The sequence below is a fragment of the Pterocles gutturalis genome, unplaced genomic scaffold, assembly GCF_000699245.1.
Source record: "Pterocles gutturalis isolate BGI_N339 unplaced genomic scaffold, ASM69924v1 scaffold28518, whole genome shotgun sequence".
NCBI lineage: Eukaryota > Metazoa > Chordata > Aves > Pterocliformes > Pteroclidae > Pterocles > Pterocles gutturalis.
This window is the reverse complement of record NW_010123854.1, coordinates 1-18,065: the sequence shown is the minus strand read 5'-3', so window position 1 is coordinate 18,065 and position 18,065 is coordinate 1. Positions and strand designations below refer to the sequence as shown.

The 18,065-nt window shown below is 38.9% G+C and overlaps 1 protein-coding gene across 1 annotated transcript; it reads right to left on the bottom strand.

Annotated features, from left to right (window-relative positions):
* Nucleotides 1-374: 374 nt before the first annotated feature.
* Nucleotides 375-16,165, bottom strand: MAN1B1 (mannosidase, alpha, class 1B, member 1). Its single transcript, XM_010078090.1, has 12 exons — nt 16,063-16,165; nt 15,269-15,405; nt 14,088-14,248; nt 12,255-12,364; nt 10,780-10,965; nt 8,477-8,625; nt 7,646-7,834; nt 6,418-6,608; nt 4,877-4,997; nt 2,130-2,327; nt 1,685-1,816; nt 375-842 (listed from the first exon to the last, which is right to left on the bottom strand). The coding sequence occupies exons 1-12, from the start codon at nt 16,079-16,081 to the stop codon at nt 639-641; spliced, it is 1,797 nt and encodes a 598-aa protein (XP_010076392.1). The 5' UTR covers nt 16,082-16,165; the 3' UTR covers nt 375-638.
* Between the last annotated feature and the right edge of the window lie 1,900 nt (nt 16,166-18,065).

The following is an 18,065-nucleotide window of genomic DNA, read 5'->3' as shown; positions in this document are numbered from 1 at the left end:
CTATAAAACTAAGACACTAAGACAACAGATACTTTGCTGCCACTTCCTTCTTCTAAGGTGATGCAGCATAGCTCGGTAGTTTGGAATGAGATCAGAGTATCAGTAGCAATACTGACAGCTTTGCTTCTACCTGGGACAACATTACAGTTCTTTGTTTATTCCATCTACCACCTGAAATGCTATATGTTCTTATGAAGAAATGGCACTGGAACCGAGTGTTCCAGTTAATCCAGAATAAACCAGAATCCTGTAGACTTATTCCTTCTCTCCAGGGACAATCTTGTGCCCTCAGACAACTTGCTGCATTCCCGATATTTAATGAGCATTTAGTAAGACTGACACACGTGAGTTCTGGTTCACCAGAGCCCCATGAATGTCATGGTCCACACTACAATTATTCTCTGAACCTCATCGTCAATACCAGGAAAACCAGCTTAGTAGGGCACAGCTTGTCCATCCCAGAACCAGGGATTAGGTTTAAGACTGATATGACTTCTCCAAATCAGAGATGCTTTCCCAAAAGTTTTGTTTGTTTTAAGCCAAAAAAGGTGCAATATAGCATCTGTCCTCAAACCCTGAAAAGTAAAGTGACTTGAAGATAAAAATGCCACCACTGGAAGGTCCACTTGACACCCAGTCTATGCTGGCACCCAGATAGGGAGTGGATGAGCTTCTGTGTTGAATACATATTTGTCAAGGTTGATTAAGTCTATGTCGTCTGAAAACAGCAGAAACATGTATTTGAGTGTTTCCCCAAGGAAGAAGCTCTCCATCTTATCTCGTGGCTCTGGATTACTAGGATTCTGGACGTTGTTAATGGAAGTATAACCACCGGTAGGAACCTGTGCCAAAAAAAAGAATGCAGAAGTTTTGTATATTTCGATAATCTAAAACAAATTCTTTTCACTTTTTAACATCCAGATGCACTTGCAGGAAATAAGTGCTAGGAAACAGATCAGCATGTTTTTCATTTCATACTTGTTTTTCATTTACATGTAAAACTTCAGTTATGAAAAAAATCTCATTGGATTTTAAAAGAAACCACAAGGATAAAATGAAGCAATATGTCCATTTACGCTTCATTTCAAGAGGTATCACAAAGAACACGGAACAAAGTTTCTGGACAAATGTACAGAAAGTAACTAGTGCAATTTCTGCATTAGAGTTGGTCAAAGTACCACACCTATTCTCTTAAGAACAGACCATGGATGTTTAATGACCCTACTTTTACAGCGTATCAGAGTGGTATCTCCATGAGCACTGTAGTCAGAATTAATACAAAAACCCCTCTATTAAAGCACTCACGCAATTTTGTGGCAATTTTTTATTTTTTTTTAACTTCAACCAAAGGGTTCTTTTCAATCCAGCCAAATCCTTCTCAGTTTCTGAATTCTAAAAGAGATTGCAGCAGAGATTCTAACAGCTTCCAAGAAGACATAGAGACATACATGCTTCTGCATTTAACTTTTTAATCAATATAATGCAAGTTCTTTCTCTGAATGTACTAAGTACTGTATCTCAAACTTAGAGCCACTGCATGAATTAATTTTTCTATGTGTTCTTATGAATTTCCCCACAGGTATTTGATGACTCTCGAAAGACAGTAGGCTTCCAAAGTTGTTTTTAGAGAGCAAGTGAGTGAACATGAGCCTGACAGAACAAGGTCATTATAAGATGACCTTACCCGTGTGTATTTATTGAAGTTCTGCAAGATTTCCCAGCCCCAGTCTTGGTATTTCTTATCACCAGTGAATCTGTACATATAAAAAAGGCTTTCCACAGTTTCTGGTCGCAGTAAATTGTGCCTGTCTGCAGGCTGCAAGAGGAAAAAAAAAAAAAAAAGGCAAGAATAATTCAGACAGAGAATTTCCTCAAGGACACATGCAGGAAGAAAAATAGTGATTCCCATCTTCATCTACCCCGAAGAGTTTATTATGCATAACTCAGCTTCTAAATATACTACAGGGCAATTAAAAACAAAGGCTAGGGTACACCTAGAAAGCAAGGCAGGAGAAGAACAAGCTGCTCCACAACAGAGCACATCACCAATATTTGTCTGGGAGTTTCAACAGCAGAATAGACATACAAAAGAATCATCGAATTACAGTTCAGGACAGCTATCTGTTCACCTTGATTTCCACATCTTTTTGGCCCTTTTGTGCATGAAGATTGAAGTGTACAATCTCCGGACTCAGGCCTGTCTCCACTTGAGCGTACATCTGGTAACAGGTTTCTATAAGGGCTTCAGCCAATTTCATATGATCAGCGGTCAATCCATTGTGAGCTCCCAGTGCCAAAGTACCAGGCAAAAAGCAAACCAAGTGATCCTGCAAGACAAGACAACTCTTACTGGGGAAAAAATTACACAACAAACAGGTATTTGTGTGTCCCTATGTCTGGGTCTTAGTACACGTCTGGTACATTTCAGGTACCAAGACCTTGAGGGTAACTTTTTAACAATCTAGCATGAGGCAGGCAGCGTTATCAGAGACAGCTGTGGAATGGAAATGTACGTGTACAAGACTGTGTTTTTTATGTCAGGTTTCTGAAAGAAAGGTGAAAGGTCAGGGAAAGGGAGAAGAGAGTGTCTTTTGGTTTACCAGAAGTATTCATTGCATACCAACTCATGAAGGGAGGTGGGCAGAACCACCTCAAGGTTTCTCAATAGAGACAACTAAAGGGACAACATAAGGGACAAACTCATCATCTGTATTTAATTTTAAACTTAAAATGGAACAGAGATGGGAGTCAGACACAGAAAACAAAGCTTTGGAGAAGGGGGAGAGGTCAGCTGAAGGAGTTTTTCATCATTCTGAAATAATCACCTTAGGTTTATTGTAAGAGAGACAACATCTGCAGGGATCATTAGATCCACTGATACAGCTCGAAAACACCGAGAAGCTTTCAAGCATATTTCTGCCTGAAAGCTTGCCCCTTTCTTGCAACTTTGTTATTTGGGGTAATATAAAGCCCTCACCTCTAAAGCACCAAAGATGCCAGAATACCATTTTCCTAGAGAGTCTGGGATACAGCTGGCTCCCTTTCCCACCGCTAGCTCTCCCAGACTTACTCCATTGTTTCCAGCCAGCTGAATGCCACGGGTACCAGGCACCTTGACCAAAACATCTTTGGTTTAGTGTACATATGGAAGAGGGGCACCCAAGGATGATTCTGTGAAGAGCATTCCAGTTCGCTTTCCTTTTTCCTGCTCGCTTTCCCAAGACAAAGCAGCAGCAATGAGAGGACTATAGGGACATTTCTTTCTTAGCTTTTACTTGCTACAGCAAATGATTTGTTCAAAGGACAAGAACTTTGCAACATTTTTAAACAATTAAGATTAATGTAGTTAACTTTCCAAGAAAGCTCAATCAAAGTCAGTTGAAGAACACATCAGAAAACAGACTGTATAAAATGTCCAAAACTCAACTCTAGCAAAATTCAATTTGCAATACAAGATTGATTGTCCTTCTTCAGGGGCTAATCCACCACTGATATTGTGAATGTAAGAATTACAGATTAATGTCACATAGGAATTTCAAATTATTCTTACTATTCAGAATGAAAGCTCAAGTCTCATCACCCAAAAACATAATAAAAACACTCTGGTGCACAAGCAGCACCTGTATGGACCTTTAAAAGCTGTGTCCAGTCCTAAAGGAAATGGCTGAGGGTGGAGAAGCTCAACATAGACACAGGAGATGAACTTCCCCCACTTTTCCAGTTGGCCAGGCTAACATACGTGTCAAGCCTTTTACTCAATAATAATTCATTAAATACCAAAAGTCTGCCTCCCTGGAACAGAAGTATACCGACATGTGCAGAAACCTAAGCCAAATCTATCTGTCTGAATTCAGTTCTGTCGTATCTTGGGATGGGGGAGCCCCCTCTACCCAAACGCCAGACTCTGGTCTCGCTCACAGCAGGTTTGGAGAGCCTTTGGGAAACTCAGTTGCAAAAAGCACATGCTGAAAAACAGAACTGAAAATCTCAAAAACACTACATCAAGAAACCAAACAAGTCAAAGAAGTCACTAAAGCTCACTTCAGGTATTGAAAAAGTATGCGTAAGGCTACACATACATTAATAATACACCACTCATCTTAAAAAAGCCACACACAAGTACAATACCTGCACTTACATGAGACCTTTAACTGGAAGATGTTAAAAAGTATTATAAAGAGTATGGATGCACAAATTAAGAACAGGGAGTTAAGATCAATCAATCTTGCCTACAGCAAATAGCATGCTGTTTTACTCAGTAACTCTACATGCAGGAAAAGAAACAAATGTAATGAATGGACAGAACCCTCCAAAATGATCAGATTTATTTATTTTTTTAGACCCAGTAACACAATATTAGATCACCTGCTTCTTTTGAAGGTAAGTCTGAAAAGCCAGGTGTGGAATATAAAAAATATATTTTTTAATTATGGAAAATAAATAATACATAAAATAGGCACTGCCTCAACAGTTTCAGACACTGCAATTTTAATGACCAAACTAGAAAAAAAAAAGAGAAAGAATATTTTACTCTACCACCAAAACGTTCAATCTTACAGGAACATAAATGGATTTACTGGAGTAACTCAAAGAGAAGGCCCCTGGTTTGCACAGGTGACTAGTATCTACAAATTAGTTAGTCAGTACTGCCATCACCCTGGCTAGATATTTTTATACATATGTAGTTTTGGCTTTCCCCCCCCACCACCTTTGGAGGGGTGAAGAGGGAAAGACGGCACAGAAGGTTTGCATCTGCCTGTCCATATGGTTTGGGGTTTGTTTTTTTTTTTTCCCAGTAGTGGTTTTTCTGGTTTTTGTTGTTTGGTTTTGTTGTTGTTTTTTTCTTTTTTTTTTTTAATGCAGTTGCACTTCTTACCATCTTGGCACTGAAATGGCCATGAGCAAGCTCTCCTATAAAAGTAAGCTTCTTGGGTTGTGATCTCTGAAGAAGATGCTTTTTCACTCCTTCTATGGCTCTCATATAGTCTTCCAACAGTCTGTGAATTAAAACCATTCCCAGTTGGCTCACATACACACAGTCAGAACACACATAACCATAGCTGATGTTCAGCACAATCCTTTTGGAGACCGTTATTTCAGTCTCAAGAACAATATTTAACTAAATGTAAAAACTGACCAAAAAACCTCAAGGTCGCTGGACATTAAATAGGTACTGCTACCATGAAGCAATATTTTAAGTATTTAAGTATAATTTAAGTATTAAAGAAAACATATCCCCAACTCTGTTTCTAGGCAGTAGGCAGATTTGCTTTCAGGAATCCTCAGATGTACAGTAATTCAAATCACAGAAAATCTAGGCTGGTAAGGACCTCTTGGAGGTCTCTACTTCAGCCCTTGCTCTGAAGCAAATTCAATTAGATCAGGTTGCCTGAGGGCTTATCCGAGCAATTTTTTAGCATCTCCATATAAAGATGTAGTAGTATCTCCATCCAAAGATGAAGACTCAATGACTTTGAGCAATCTTTTCCAATGTTTGACCACTCTTGTTGTAAAACATTGTTTCACAGTATTTATTTGGACTTTCCCTTGTTTCAAAGTACTTCTATGTCGAAAAAACCCTGTTGAAGAATTCCATTTTGAGGCTCACAAAATGCCATTGTTCATGGCCCCAAAGACAACGGTTTTCCATTTACAGTGAAGTATGGCTTGGAAAAAGCAGTGATGCAAACTTTCTTTGTAGAAATGCACCTGCTCTGATATAAAGAAATGAGTCACGTTATTTCTCTGTATGCATTAAACCCCTCAACGTGAACAAGTCCAACATAATTAGCTTATAAGCAGACAAAAACTGCTTGGATTTTTTGTCTTGTTCTGGAGGAAACCTTCTTTTCCAACATCTCTAATTCCTCTGCTCCTTGCAAAAATTCTCTTCCCCTTATCCAGTGTAGATAAGAGAAACACAAGAAAGCTAAAGCAAAGTTTATACAAACATCAACCTTCAGTCTTTTCTTCTTTCTAAGATAAGTAATTCCTTATGGACTAAATCTCCCACCTCAACCATCCTGTAAGATTCACCTTTTCCTAACAAACCCAGAGAAAACACAGCCATTGCCGGTGAAATGAAGTATCATCAGTATTTCAGAAGTGTCTAATTATGCTCCATATATAGTGTAAAGACTTAATTCTTTTCTCCTGTCTGTAACAATCCTGACATCTGATGTGCTGAGGAAGAAAAGTTTCCTGAGGAGAAGTTTTGAGACTAATCCTAACTCTCATGCTGTTTTTACATCAAGTTACCACAGGTCCTCTTGCTTGCTTAGCTTGCTTTTAAAAACAGCGATGTTTTCAGTCAACTATTGGGCACATACATTATTTTTCTTTAAGCAGCAAACTACAACAGAAAGTTTTACAGCTCACATAATTCTCACACTGATATGAGAAATGGAAAGAACTTACTCGTTTTCTTTTTTCCCACCCTGAATCCATTGCTTGAGCAAATACTCATAGTAGCTGTCAGCTCTGGCTCCCAGAGTATAGACACCCAAGTGAGTGAACTGCCCACTGTTGGTGTTTATGAACATAGGCACTAGTCCGTCATTTTTCCCTGAGAGTGTGTGAACGTGCTTCATCACCTCATCTACAGCTTTCTAAAAGAAAGAAAATAGCAAACATAAATTACAGGTATAAACGATGCACAAAACTGTGGCTAGTAACTTCAGGCCAATAACAAATCTTTTAATTATTCTTCCTCAAATTAGCATCAGAGACATCAAGTTGAGCTTGTGAATATATTAAATACAGGATTGCAAACTTTCTGACTCTCAAAACATCATGTTCTGGGTACATTTAAGTACTCTGAAATAGTTATAAACTATTTCCTTTCCTTCAAGTAAGCCCTCTGGAAAGCCAGTACTACGGCATCAGACCATGATCTGGCTCACTCATATTAGCAAAGTAGAAGTCCAGCTAAAGTAACAAGTGCATGAATCATGCAATAGCTAAAACTTCTTTAAATAACTGTAATCTTCAGAACTTCAGCTGTGGATACAGTTTAAAACAATAAAACAACATCACCAAACAAAAAAAGAACAGTTAAAAATATTCTTCTCTCTGGAATTCTTTTTATTTCAACTAACTTTTCCTTATACTGTGACCTGCCCTCAGACCATTATCTAGTGAGTCACATTTTAGTTCCCTGGATGGCAACACCAAGGTTTTGTTCTTTGCATTTAGAAAATGGCATCAGGAAACCACATACTGAATTCTAACAGCATTAAGCAAGGCACAGTTTCACAGTCCCGTTTAGCTTAATGTTTTTTCAAAATCTGATAACCTAGTAACAAAATCTGATAACCTGGTAACAAAAATGTAAATGACAAAAGCTGGGGGAGTTGGGGGAGGGTGGGGTGGTGTTTGTTTTGTTTTTGTTCTGGTTTGGTTTTGCTGGGGATTTTTGTTGTTTTAAATCAGAAGCTGTTTCTGAGGGAAAAAAAATAATTATTCACCTCCACTGATGCTTTTTGGTATTTAAGAAAATAATTTGAATTACTTTTTGTTTCTTTTCCTTCCCTCATCTAGAGTTTCATAGCCCATTTAATGTCACAGCCACCACATGTATTGATGGAGTCAGCGGTGGTGCTGTAGAGAGGTGGAAAAAGAAAAACATGGACTGATTCTTCCATACCTGGAATTTCTCATCTCCAGTGAGACGAGAGAGCTCCCTAAACTCCAGCTGAATACTGGTCACTTCTGCCACAGTGCTGTCAGATGTCCAACGAGGTGGGTGTGCAGTGCCCCGGCCAATGTTGACATCAGAATATGGTATCTTAGAGGGGGTCTTGAATGCTGGCATAAGCCTGTTCCCAATGTCTTTCTAAAGAAAACCCAAGAGCACAGGACAAAACAACATACAAACCAAAAATAAATACATACACACACACACATACCCCTTTAGATTTTCTTTCACCAAGCAGAAAGAAAATGAGAATAGCAGCTTAGTTTTAGATGGTGCAAGAAAGCCAAGAATTAAAAAGTGTCATGGATTTATTCCTAGTAATAGTGCAGAGTTTCTACTTTATTCCTAGTATTGCATGCCTCATTTGAGTCTGCAATCCCTACACAACATGATGTAATTCTGAAGTCACTGACTGCATCTAGCTAATCTAAAGAGGTGGCTGATGATGCGAAGTCGCACAGAAAGTGCGACAAAAGGCAACTATTACGCTTTTCCAACCATTTATTTCCTTGTGTGTTTCATGAACTTTATTATGGTCAGCTCTTCATCAACAGAAGAACAGGCGTAGGAGAATACCTGCTAAAACACAGCAGGGCTCTGAGGTTATCGAGAGAGCAAACAGAAGCGCAGGCTCAAAAGATTAATGGTAAATCCCTTTCCCACCACTTAAATATAAAACTGTTAAAAACCATCAACATTTTATTTTCTGATTAATTTTCCCTCAACTTTGTCCAATATGGAATACATACTCCAGTTTCACTTGTAAGACTCGTCACTCACAGCTTTTTCCAGGAAGAGACTATCTCCAGAGAGATGGTAGGTGCTCAGCAAGCCCCCCAGGATACGAATAGTGCTCTCAAAGAGGTTCACATCCACATTTTTATCAAATACTAAATCGTTTGCTACCCATTTTCTTGCTTCTTCAAATTCTGCAAAGTATAAAAGGTAGTTCAGTTATGAACTTCTGGCATGTTCCAGTCTAGTTAGACTGGAGACATTAGTACTCCATATACCCATGAGAATTACTTATATTTGTCTACAGAGATTATAGTTTTAGGCAGAACACTAAAACAAAGAGCACGTGCTGAGAGAAGTTCGACTATGATCGGTTTAATTCAGACTCCACCACAGCTGAATACAGGCAGAAATAAAACATTCCTAATAGTCTAAAAAAAAAAAGAGAAGAAATTGAGGAATTCTTTATTAAAATAGTCCAGAAACTGAGATCTTTTAAGTCCTTCCATTTGACTTGTCAGACAATTAGTTACACTTCCACAAGAGCCTTCTGAACTTTTTAATTAAATCTTTTTAAACCAAGGCTGTTATCTACCAAGATAAGAGAGAACATTTTCAGTTAACAGCCATTAAGACCCTTAGTCTAGCCATGTCCTGGGGAGCTGCCTCCTGCTTTAGCACTTTAACCAATAAAATCCCAACAGTCTGCAATATTTTCCCCAGAAACAAAAATAGTTGTTTAGTTTATCACACTACTAATTCAAAAAGAATTGTTTAAAAAGTCCATTTTAGATTCAACAGTCAGCTTAGCAGCAGCATCACTCAATGACTGCTTTGGCAGGGTCTCGCATGTGAGATAGCTCATGCCTCTAACTACGAAGGCTAAACTATCTCAAAACCATTTCACACCTTCCAGAAACTCCTGCTTGTGAGCAGGCACAGAAGACCAACCAGTTTCCCAGAAATGGAAGGTATTCCATAGGAGATTAAAGCAAAAGAATGCCTCTGTGTCCTCATGAGAAAAAATGTCTTGAATGTTGGGTAAATACTGGATGTTGGGTAGACTGAGAAGAACCGCAGAAAAATCTCTGCTGTCAGATCTCTGTACTATCTAGCAGTACAACAGAAAACGCAAGGTCCTCTTTTGCAGAAGCATTAGCATTAATCAGCTTACAAGAAAGACTGGAAAGCTCAAACAGAACTCTCATTTATACAGCATTTGTTATTCAGAAGAAACCCCAGGAGCTTTCTAAGGCAATCAGCAAAAGAACTGCTATAAAATATGAAGAAGCCTTCACCAAGAACCCATTTTCAACACATCTATGTTACTACTAATTTATTTGAAAAGCTCTATGCAGTTCACAATTAATTTTTTTTTTTTTTAATAAATAAAGCAGCGCACTGTCAGCTTGATGAAACTTCAAGCTAGCCCTGCTCAGGCCCAGAGGTGAACACATATGATATGGAGTTTTCATTTGATTTAATATTTTACATAAACTTCAAACGTAGAAGAGAGGAACCATGAAAGCCTTTCACTGTTTATTGTGTCCTTACTAGCAGCTCTTTTCTTCCTATCTTGACACAAAAAATTGCATGATTACAAGTTAACCTTGGTAGATAGGCATCTTTGTAAAAGAGATGCAGTTCCAGAAATTTTTAAATACCATTAAAAAAACCCTGCACCACAAAAAAAAGAACAAAAAACAAACCAACTCTTAAATACTGATTAAGCAAGTTTTTTGCAACAGAACTGCAATGTTTGGCTTAGTTTTTAAATGTAGCCATTCCCAGAATAACTGTGAAAAAATACAGACAGCAGAGCAGTTCAGGAAGGAGGTACTGAACACTCCCCTTCTCCATCCATCGACTCCTTACAGAAACAACCTTCTTAAATCCAGATATGAAATATTGATATTAGGTGTGATAAAACACAACCGAGGAGCTTCCAGACTAACTAGCTAAGATGGGGGGGTAGAAAGCCTACAGTAGCTGTGCACAAAGATAGCATTAAGGTTTTAGTACAAAAACAAAAATCAGGAGGCTTATTAATCCATTCCTCAGTTTCTATCAGACATATCCACTGTTATATGTAACAGCAGAATATTTTTTTTCTGGCTCAAAATTCTATTCCAAAGAAAATGGTGTCCTTTAATATAGTTGGGTTTTTTAAAATATTTATTTTTATACGTATTGTTTGTTTATATATGTGTGTATTTACCCTCACAGGAAAATTAAACTTATGCCACACATAATAAATGTTTCCCTCAAAGAATTTTGAACATGTACTGCCTGAATAGAAAGTAAGGAATTATCTTAGAGGGAAAAAATGGAGAAGGAAAAAAAATTACCTTCTTTTAAGCCTAAAATCCACATGGTATCCAAGGCATCAATTAAGGTAAGCCCAAGTCCAAACCACTCGCTATAGGACTTGGACAAAGGCTTCAGCTCATCATGGCCCCAGGCAAAATCCTTGTATCCCTTCCATGCATGGCGGAAGGCTTCTATTACAGCCATCTGACGTTCGTTTATGGGCACTGCAAAAGGAAAACAGCACCTTGTTCAAGACTTCTGCAGGGGAGTTATGCAGCTATACCAAACACCATTTTGCTGCATTCTACCCAAAATGAACTTTCTTCCAAAGTAAATGATCGGTGTAATGGAAAAACCATCCACAGATTATTCTCTTCAGTACAGCCTTTCCTCTGCGGGATAACCCAGTCGGTGTTTCTGGTCAGCAATTCAGCCAGGTAGAAACAGAGATATCTCCCTGTCAAAAAAAAAAAGTCACTTCTGCAAATAATAACATGCACAGCTGTTAGAGGATCACTCTGAGTATCACTAAAGCTCAAAGACCTGAAAGTCAAGAAATATCAGAATTAAGATTGCTTAAAAATCAACTGTCGTTCAGCTGCTGAATACATATGTTTAACAATACAAACCACAGCTAATTTACCACATACCATTTTTTCTTCATCTTCCCTATCTTATTCATTGTTTTCTGATAAATTTTAAATCAGTTATACAAAATAATTTCTCCTGACCTTTTAATTTAATACAAAAAAGGAAAAAAATACATTTTCCCTCTTGGGCAAAGCCATGTCTTTTTCCATGGTTCTACTGAAATTTTTGCTCACACTTTGCCATGAATTTGAGCTCATGTTACACATCCAACATGAAAAATTTCAAACCCATTAGCTGAAATCTTGCAAAATTATAAACAAAGATTTCTAGAGTGGGAAACACCAAGCAGCATCAATAACCCCATATATATTAAGCTATCAAAAGCTAAATACATCACATTGTAATATACCACATTTATCATATCAGAACTTCCTCGTATGAACCCAGAAAGCAAAACAACAGGTTCTTTAATCCACAAGGACAGAAACTGTAAAAACAACTTCTACAGCTTTCCAGTGAGACTTAAAAATAGTTAATTCAGGGAGGAAGTAACTGGCCCTGTCTTTGCAGAACAAGAGGAAAACCACTGCTGAAAAAGGAAGCTGTCCATTTCAAGCCCTCTCTCTTTAGACTAGTCTTTCCTGGAAAAAAGATGGGAATATCTGCCTCCTCCAAGAGGTCATATTTCAAAGGTTTGTCACTAAGATTTATTTTCAAATTATGAAGGCTAATAAGCATGAAGGCTGTCATGGTAGAAAAAGGACACTGATAGGCTTGGATGTTTAGGTAAATAATTTTTCCTACACTTTTTGTTTCCTTTAATTAAAATAAATAAATAAAACAGACATGTGTATGGAGGAATTGCACTATTTCAACCACAAAAGTGAACAGTAATAAAAGCATCATTAACTGTACTATTTACCTGGTTCCTTCTCGTCTTCAGCTTCCACAGATGAAGGTTTTTCTGGTTCCTTTATTTTACTAGATGGAGGTTCAGTGCTTTGGTCAGGTTCTATCACTGCTCCTCTCCAGCTGCAGATACAGGGAATTGTATTTATGACTTACTTGATCACAGAAAGTCATGCAAATCAATGAGACTTATCTCTGCATTTACTTTTTCTCACAACACTTCGATAAAACAGGAGTTGGACTTCGTACCAAGGATCAAAATAACTACATGGTCCACTACATAATTTTTCTGTTCAAATAAGGTAATTTGCACCAGAGAAATTTTACTGTGTTAAAAGTCTCACAGGCTCTTGGAATTTCATGAAATATCTTGGCAATGGAATTTAATAAAGAACTTCTCAGAAGAACTAAAACACCTGAGAATGCTGTATTAGTAGTATTTTGTTATCTACCAGTTCTGAAATGATCATAGGAGACACTAACACTAAATACTACTACACAAATTATGATAATCAAAAAATCATGAATAAGCACAAAGAACTAGCCACTTAAAGTACTTGCTTTACTACCAAGGGGTTCGCAAGCCTTCCCTACCACCACAGATGCATAAATCAGTTTTTGCAGGTTTTTATTAAGAATCTCGTGAAGGAGAAATCCTTCAGAATGGACTTCAAGTCAAGCCAAGTTCATATAAAGATCAATCTTGACCAAGCTGTTTAATACATGGATACATTGCCTTTGAGTTCATAATATGCCTCCTAAGGGAACCAGGCTTACAAGCCCTTTAAAGTTCATATTGTTTACAGTCAGCATACCTTCTGACTTACATAAATCCCATCATCTCATTTCTTACTTTCATTCTTTAAATTTGTAACAAGTCTTCACTATGCTTTCCTTGCTCTCCTAAGTTTTCCTGTTCACATGTTTAACTCTACAAGCTATAGCCTAAGTGGAAGCACAAGAACAAAACACTTCAAGTAGTTCTGAGAGATTTCAGACAATACCAACAGCCAAAACGCTGGTGCAGGCACAGTTCTGACGCTATGATCAGCTCTGCTGTGCTGGTCCTGAACAGGACACAAACATATTAAAAAAACCAAGCCTAGTGTTCCAAATCTTAAGAACCTCTGCTGAACTTGTAGTAGTCTTATCTATATCCAAGCTACATCCCTTCAGTTATTCCCAAATTAAAAGAATTCAATCACTAATATCTTAGGGAACAACTTAGTATAAATACAATCATAGAAGCATAGACCCTCTGTAAAAGATATTACTGTATCTGCATAAGGGGTCTTTGAACTGTAGAATTAATCTTTTGTAAGAAAGGAGTAAGCAGATCTTGTACAGATACACACACTCAACACCACACATGGCTACAGCTTGTGCCAGTTCAGCTTGGGAGTGGCATCACACCCCTAACCAACACTGACACTGGTATAATTGTCCAAGTCTGGCCCGCGACAAAGACACTTGTGACAGTATTGTTGTATCGATACTGGTACATTCATATTTACTACAAAACAAACAGCGAAAATGTACAGACACTCAAGAATTCTCCTGAGCATTACGAGTGTTTAAATGCATTAGAAATACAGACAGACTTGTAGGCTCCAAATCCACTGCAGTGCTATGATGCAAACAGTAAAAACAGGAAAGCTGCACATTCACTGAAATTAAATCAATCAGCCTAGCAATATAAACAGCTGTCAGGCCAGACCTGAGAACAAATATATGCAAGGAAAGAAATCCACCTCAGACACACACAATAAAAAGCCCTTCCAATTTTCACTCCAACATCCAGTGGATCTTGGGGGGGAACACTGTAACTTGCTGGAAAAATTTCTACCTGATAACGGATTTCTCAGTTTTCTCTTCTTTATCAGCCTGGACCGGCTCTTCTACAACCCTGCTGGTATCATGTCGGGTCTTCAGCCTCACATCCCTCCGTGGTGGCCTGATCTGAAGATTGGAAGGACCACGACGAACATGAGGCAGTTTTGGCGGCTTCTGAGAAATAAGGAAAAAAAATGTGCCTGGTACGTTGCAGAGATGGTAAAATTTCAAACGATAATTCAACAGCATTCCAGTGTTAAACATAACTTCAGACAAATCTTCTTTTGGTATCGTATCAGCACAAAAGTTCTACCCTGAATGGAAGGAATACTAAACCTTTTCTACCTTTGGTAAAATTATCCAGTTCTTAAGTTTACACTGAAAAATTACTTTTAAACTGCCTCTTCTGCTACCAGATATTAATTTAACAGAAGGCACTGCCAAAGGATTGTAAATATATTTGAGTCTATTACTAGGCACAGTAAATTTTTATTAGAATTAGCAAAAAGCATGCAAAAAAAAAAAAAAAGGGTTACACAATGCCAGTGTTAAATACTAAGAATTACTATACAGTAATACATGTACATTTATGCGTGACGAGGGAAAGATTTAATACAAAATTTCGTATTCATTAACTGGAAATCCCAAAATTCAGGAGGTAAATACATGAAGAGGAACACAGTAACCAGTATTCCTGTACTCCACTAATCCACACAGTCAGTTCACATTTCTTTCCTGTTGCATCCCCCACAAATGTGACCCTTCGAAACCCACTAACAACCCTTCTGTTTGCTGCTATTTTTCAAGCTACCAGAAAAGCTATCCCAGCTCAGTGTGACACTGATGGTATCCTACGTCTCATATTCAGCCACGACTCTAGGCTCCTCACAACAGCAAGGCTGATATCACAGCGGGAAAGCGAAGCCTCAAGTAAAAGGTCACTGTAACCTAAAGTCCTGACACTCTTATGCATTATCAGTGATGAGAAATAGTGTCCTGAACACTTAAATAAAAAAGGTAAAACCAAGAAATACTATATCAAAGGCCTTCCTAAGAGGAGAGCATTCGCCTCAGAGAAGACCTTTACTGCAAGTTGTAACTCCTTTCTCCTCAACAACTGTTGGAACCAAGCACTATTTGCAGCTCTCAAAAACTCTTTGGCAGCTTTATAAAACTCATTTCTTCTCACAGCACCTGCGGTGAAAGCTCTGGGTAGTCTCCAAGGTTGGCATCTGCTTTCCGGGGTGCTGGTAGAACAGCTGGATTTGCCAGCTTTAATGCGGGAATTTCTGGTTCTGTTCTCTGATCATCCGATGACTTGTTTGTTAGACCTAGACACACAAAACTGCTCAGCACAAGGAATCAACAGTTTAGGCTCTCACTACAAATTTATAACAAGTTGTTGCATTCACACACTAGGTGCACCTCCAAAAAGTGTTTCCATTCACAAAACATTGATAAACACACACTAACTGTTAGATAACAAGTGTCTTTTGGTATTAACACTCTCCCTAATATACAAGGAGGCTACTAAAAGGTGCATGCATTTTTTTTTAATTGCTATTGTTTTAGCTCCTCAATACAGGGAGTAAGATAACAGCAAAGGTAAATGTGCCTTCGTATTGCAGAAAAGCTTGGAATTTCTAATCTGGTGGACAATCAAAACCAAGGGAGGATTATCTCATTCTACTGTTTAGATTTGGATTACCAATATCTACATACAAACATAATAAAAAAAACACAGCCTCTAAAAATCAACCAAAAAAACTGCTCTAGTCGAGATAAACAATGAAAAGGCATATGAGAAATATTTCTGATTAAACAGAAACAAGTCATTGAAACACATCACGTAACATCATCTCACAACTGCGCTTTAATGGATATACCCAGTCATTGTCAATAAAAATTAAAACTAGTTCTAAGAACTACAACAATCTCTCAAATATAACAATACATTCTGGTAATTCTGAGCTATACAGAATACGTACTTTTCCATGTCTCCCCCATGCTTGTGCATGAAATGACTCCACAGACTGCCAAGAAGGCAAACAGGAAGAGAATTACACTCCGCTGTAGTCGAGACAGCTGCTTCCATTTCTTTAGAAGAGAAAATAAGTAAGAGGGACAACATTTAGCATGACATTAAGAGCCTACTCAGTCAAAAATAAACTCTTATCTTCATTCAGAGCAAGAAACACAAAACTGAGTAGTTTAATCTTACCCTCTGTTTCCAACTGCAGACATCCATTTCTTACTTTCTTTGATGACAGAGATATAACATGCTAGCATATGGCACAGCAGGCTCAGAGAAACATCAGAGCCACTTGCTGCAAGAACCTCAGAAACTGCCAAGTACTGACATTCCCAGAGCATATCACCTACAGTGCGCTGACTTTCATCACAACCTTCGTTGGCTGACCTGTGCATCTGCCCAGATGTCAACTGGGAAACAAGCCAAAAGCCTCCTTCTTCCCTTCTGGCTGGGGAGGCACCACAGAACATACGTGCAAAATAAGAAACAGAAGAAAGTGGTAGAAAACCTAAAAATGTTGCTTCAGCAAAGAAGAAAGGCTCAAAATAAGCTAAGCACCAGTCACCGGACAAGACAAGCCAGACATCCTGCCTCTGACAAACATACGTGGAACTGTCACACAGAACAAGTCCTGCTACCACAAATAAAGTCACCAACCTGCAGCGACATGAAAATTAAGTAAACCAATAGAACCACAAACAAGACAAAAACATAAGGTGTTCAAGTTCAGTCCAGGGAAAAAAGAGTTTTTAAAACTGAAGCATACACAACAAAAACACTAAAAGTCAGACAGCAAATGCTACATTAGCCCGAGAGACAAGGTTCCTCCATTTACAGATAGAGCAGTTGAGTTAAACATTAACTGCTAAATTAGCATTTTGTTAGTTTTCTAACAGTCCTACAAAAATTTTCCAGAGCAGCATTTTGCTTCTAATTGCTGGTTTTGGCACACAGAGAGGGTGCTTCAGTGCCAATGCTACGCTTGGGAACAACCTGCAGTTTTCTACAAACCACTCTACACCCCACAGCACTTCCAAAAGTCCTCATCCTCTTAATAACAACCAGAGGCTGCAAATGTTTCTGTGAAGAACTGCCAGCTCACATTGCAGCACCCCGCAGCACACATTTCCTGTTTTCCTCCCACACTGCTGACAGTAATCCTGTACACTTACACACACCACAAGATGCTGATCCCTCTCCTTCATCTTCATCTCTACCTGCATGGCCAACAGCATCATCTCCCAGCTGCAGAAGGATGCTTGAAACCCAGCAGCCCTGTGTTTCCTCAGGGTAGACTGGGAAAAGTGGTGTCTTGGGATGGGGAGGAATGAGGTACAAGAATACATGAGGGCATTCACCACCTTCTTACTTCTTTTTTTCTGACAAAGGATAAGCATAAAAGGAAGGGTGAAACAGCTTGCGCCCTATCCCCACATTTCCCTAGCTGTTAATAAGAGAGAAGCTGCCGTACTGTGTCCCTAAACAAGCTCTTCATATGCTTCATCTGACCACCTGTAAAGCCTGTACAGGTGGCTATATCTCAACTCCTGTCTGCAACAAGGATTATCTTGTCCCTTTTGACTCACACTTGCACATCCTGCTGCTCCAGCCCAAGACTCCCACCACCAGTAAAGCTGCCTAGCCACTCCCTACTCTCCAGCAGACAAGAAGGTCAATTCCACATAGCTCTGCTCACATTCTACCTTCCCACAGAGAGCACAACCGTTCCCTTTACTCTCCTGAGCAGAGGCCCAGGCTCCCCCTCCAAGCCCTAAAACAGGCAGCAAGGGCACCAAGACCAAATCTCACCCCCCCTCCACTCCTGCCCAGAGAGTGCAGCGTTCCCCCCCAAATACCCACTAGCAGAGGGCAGAATTCCCCTCAAACACACACCATACCCCTCCGCCCCAGCTTTGTCGACAAAAATTAGAGACGTGATGCAGAGCACTCCCAACCAGC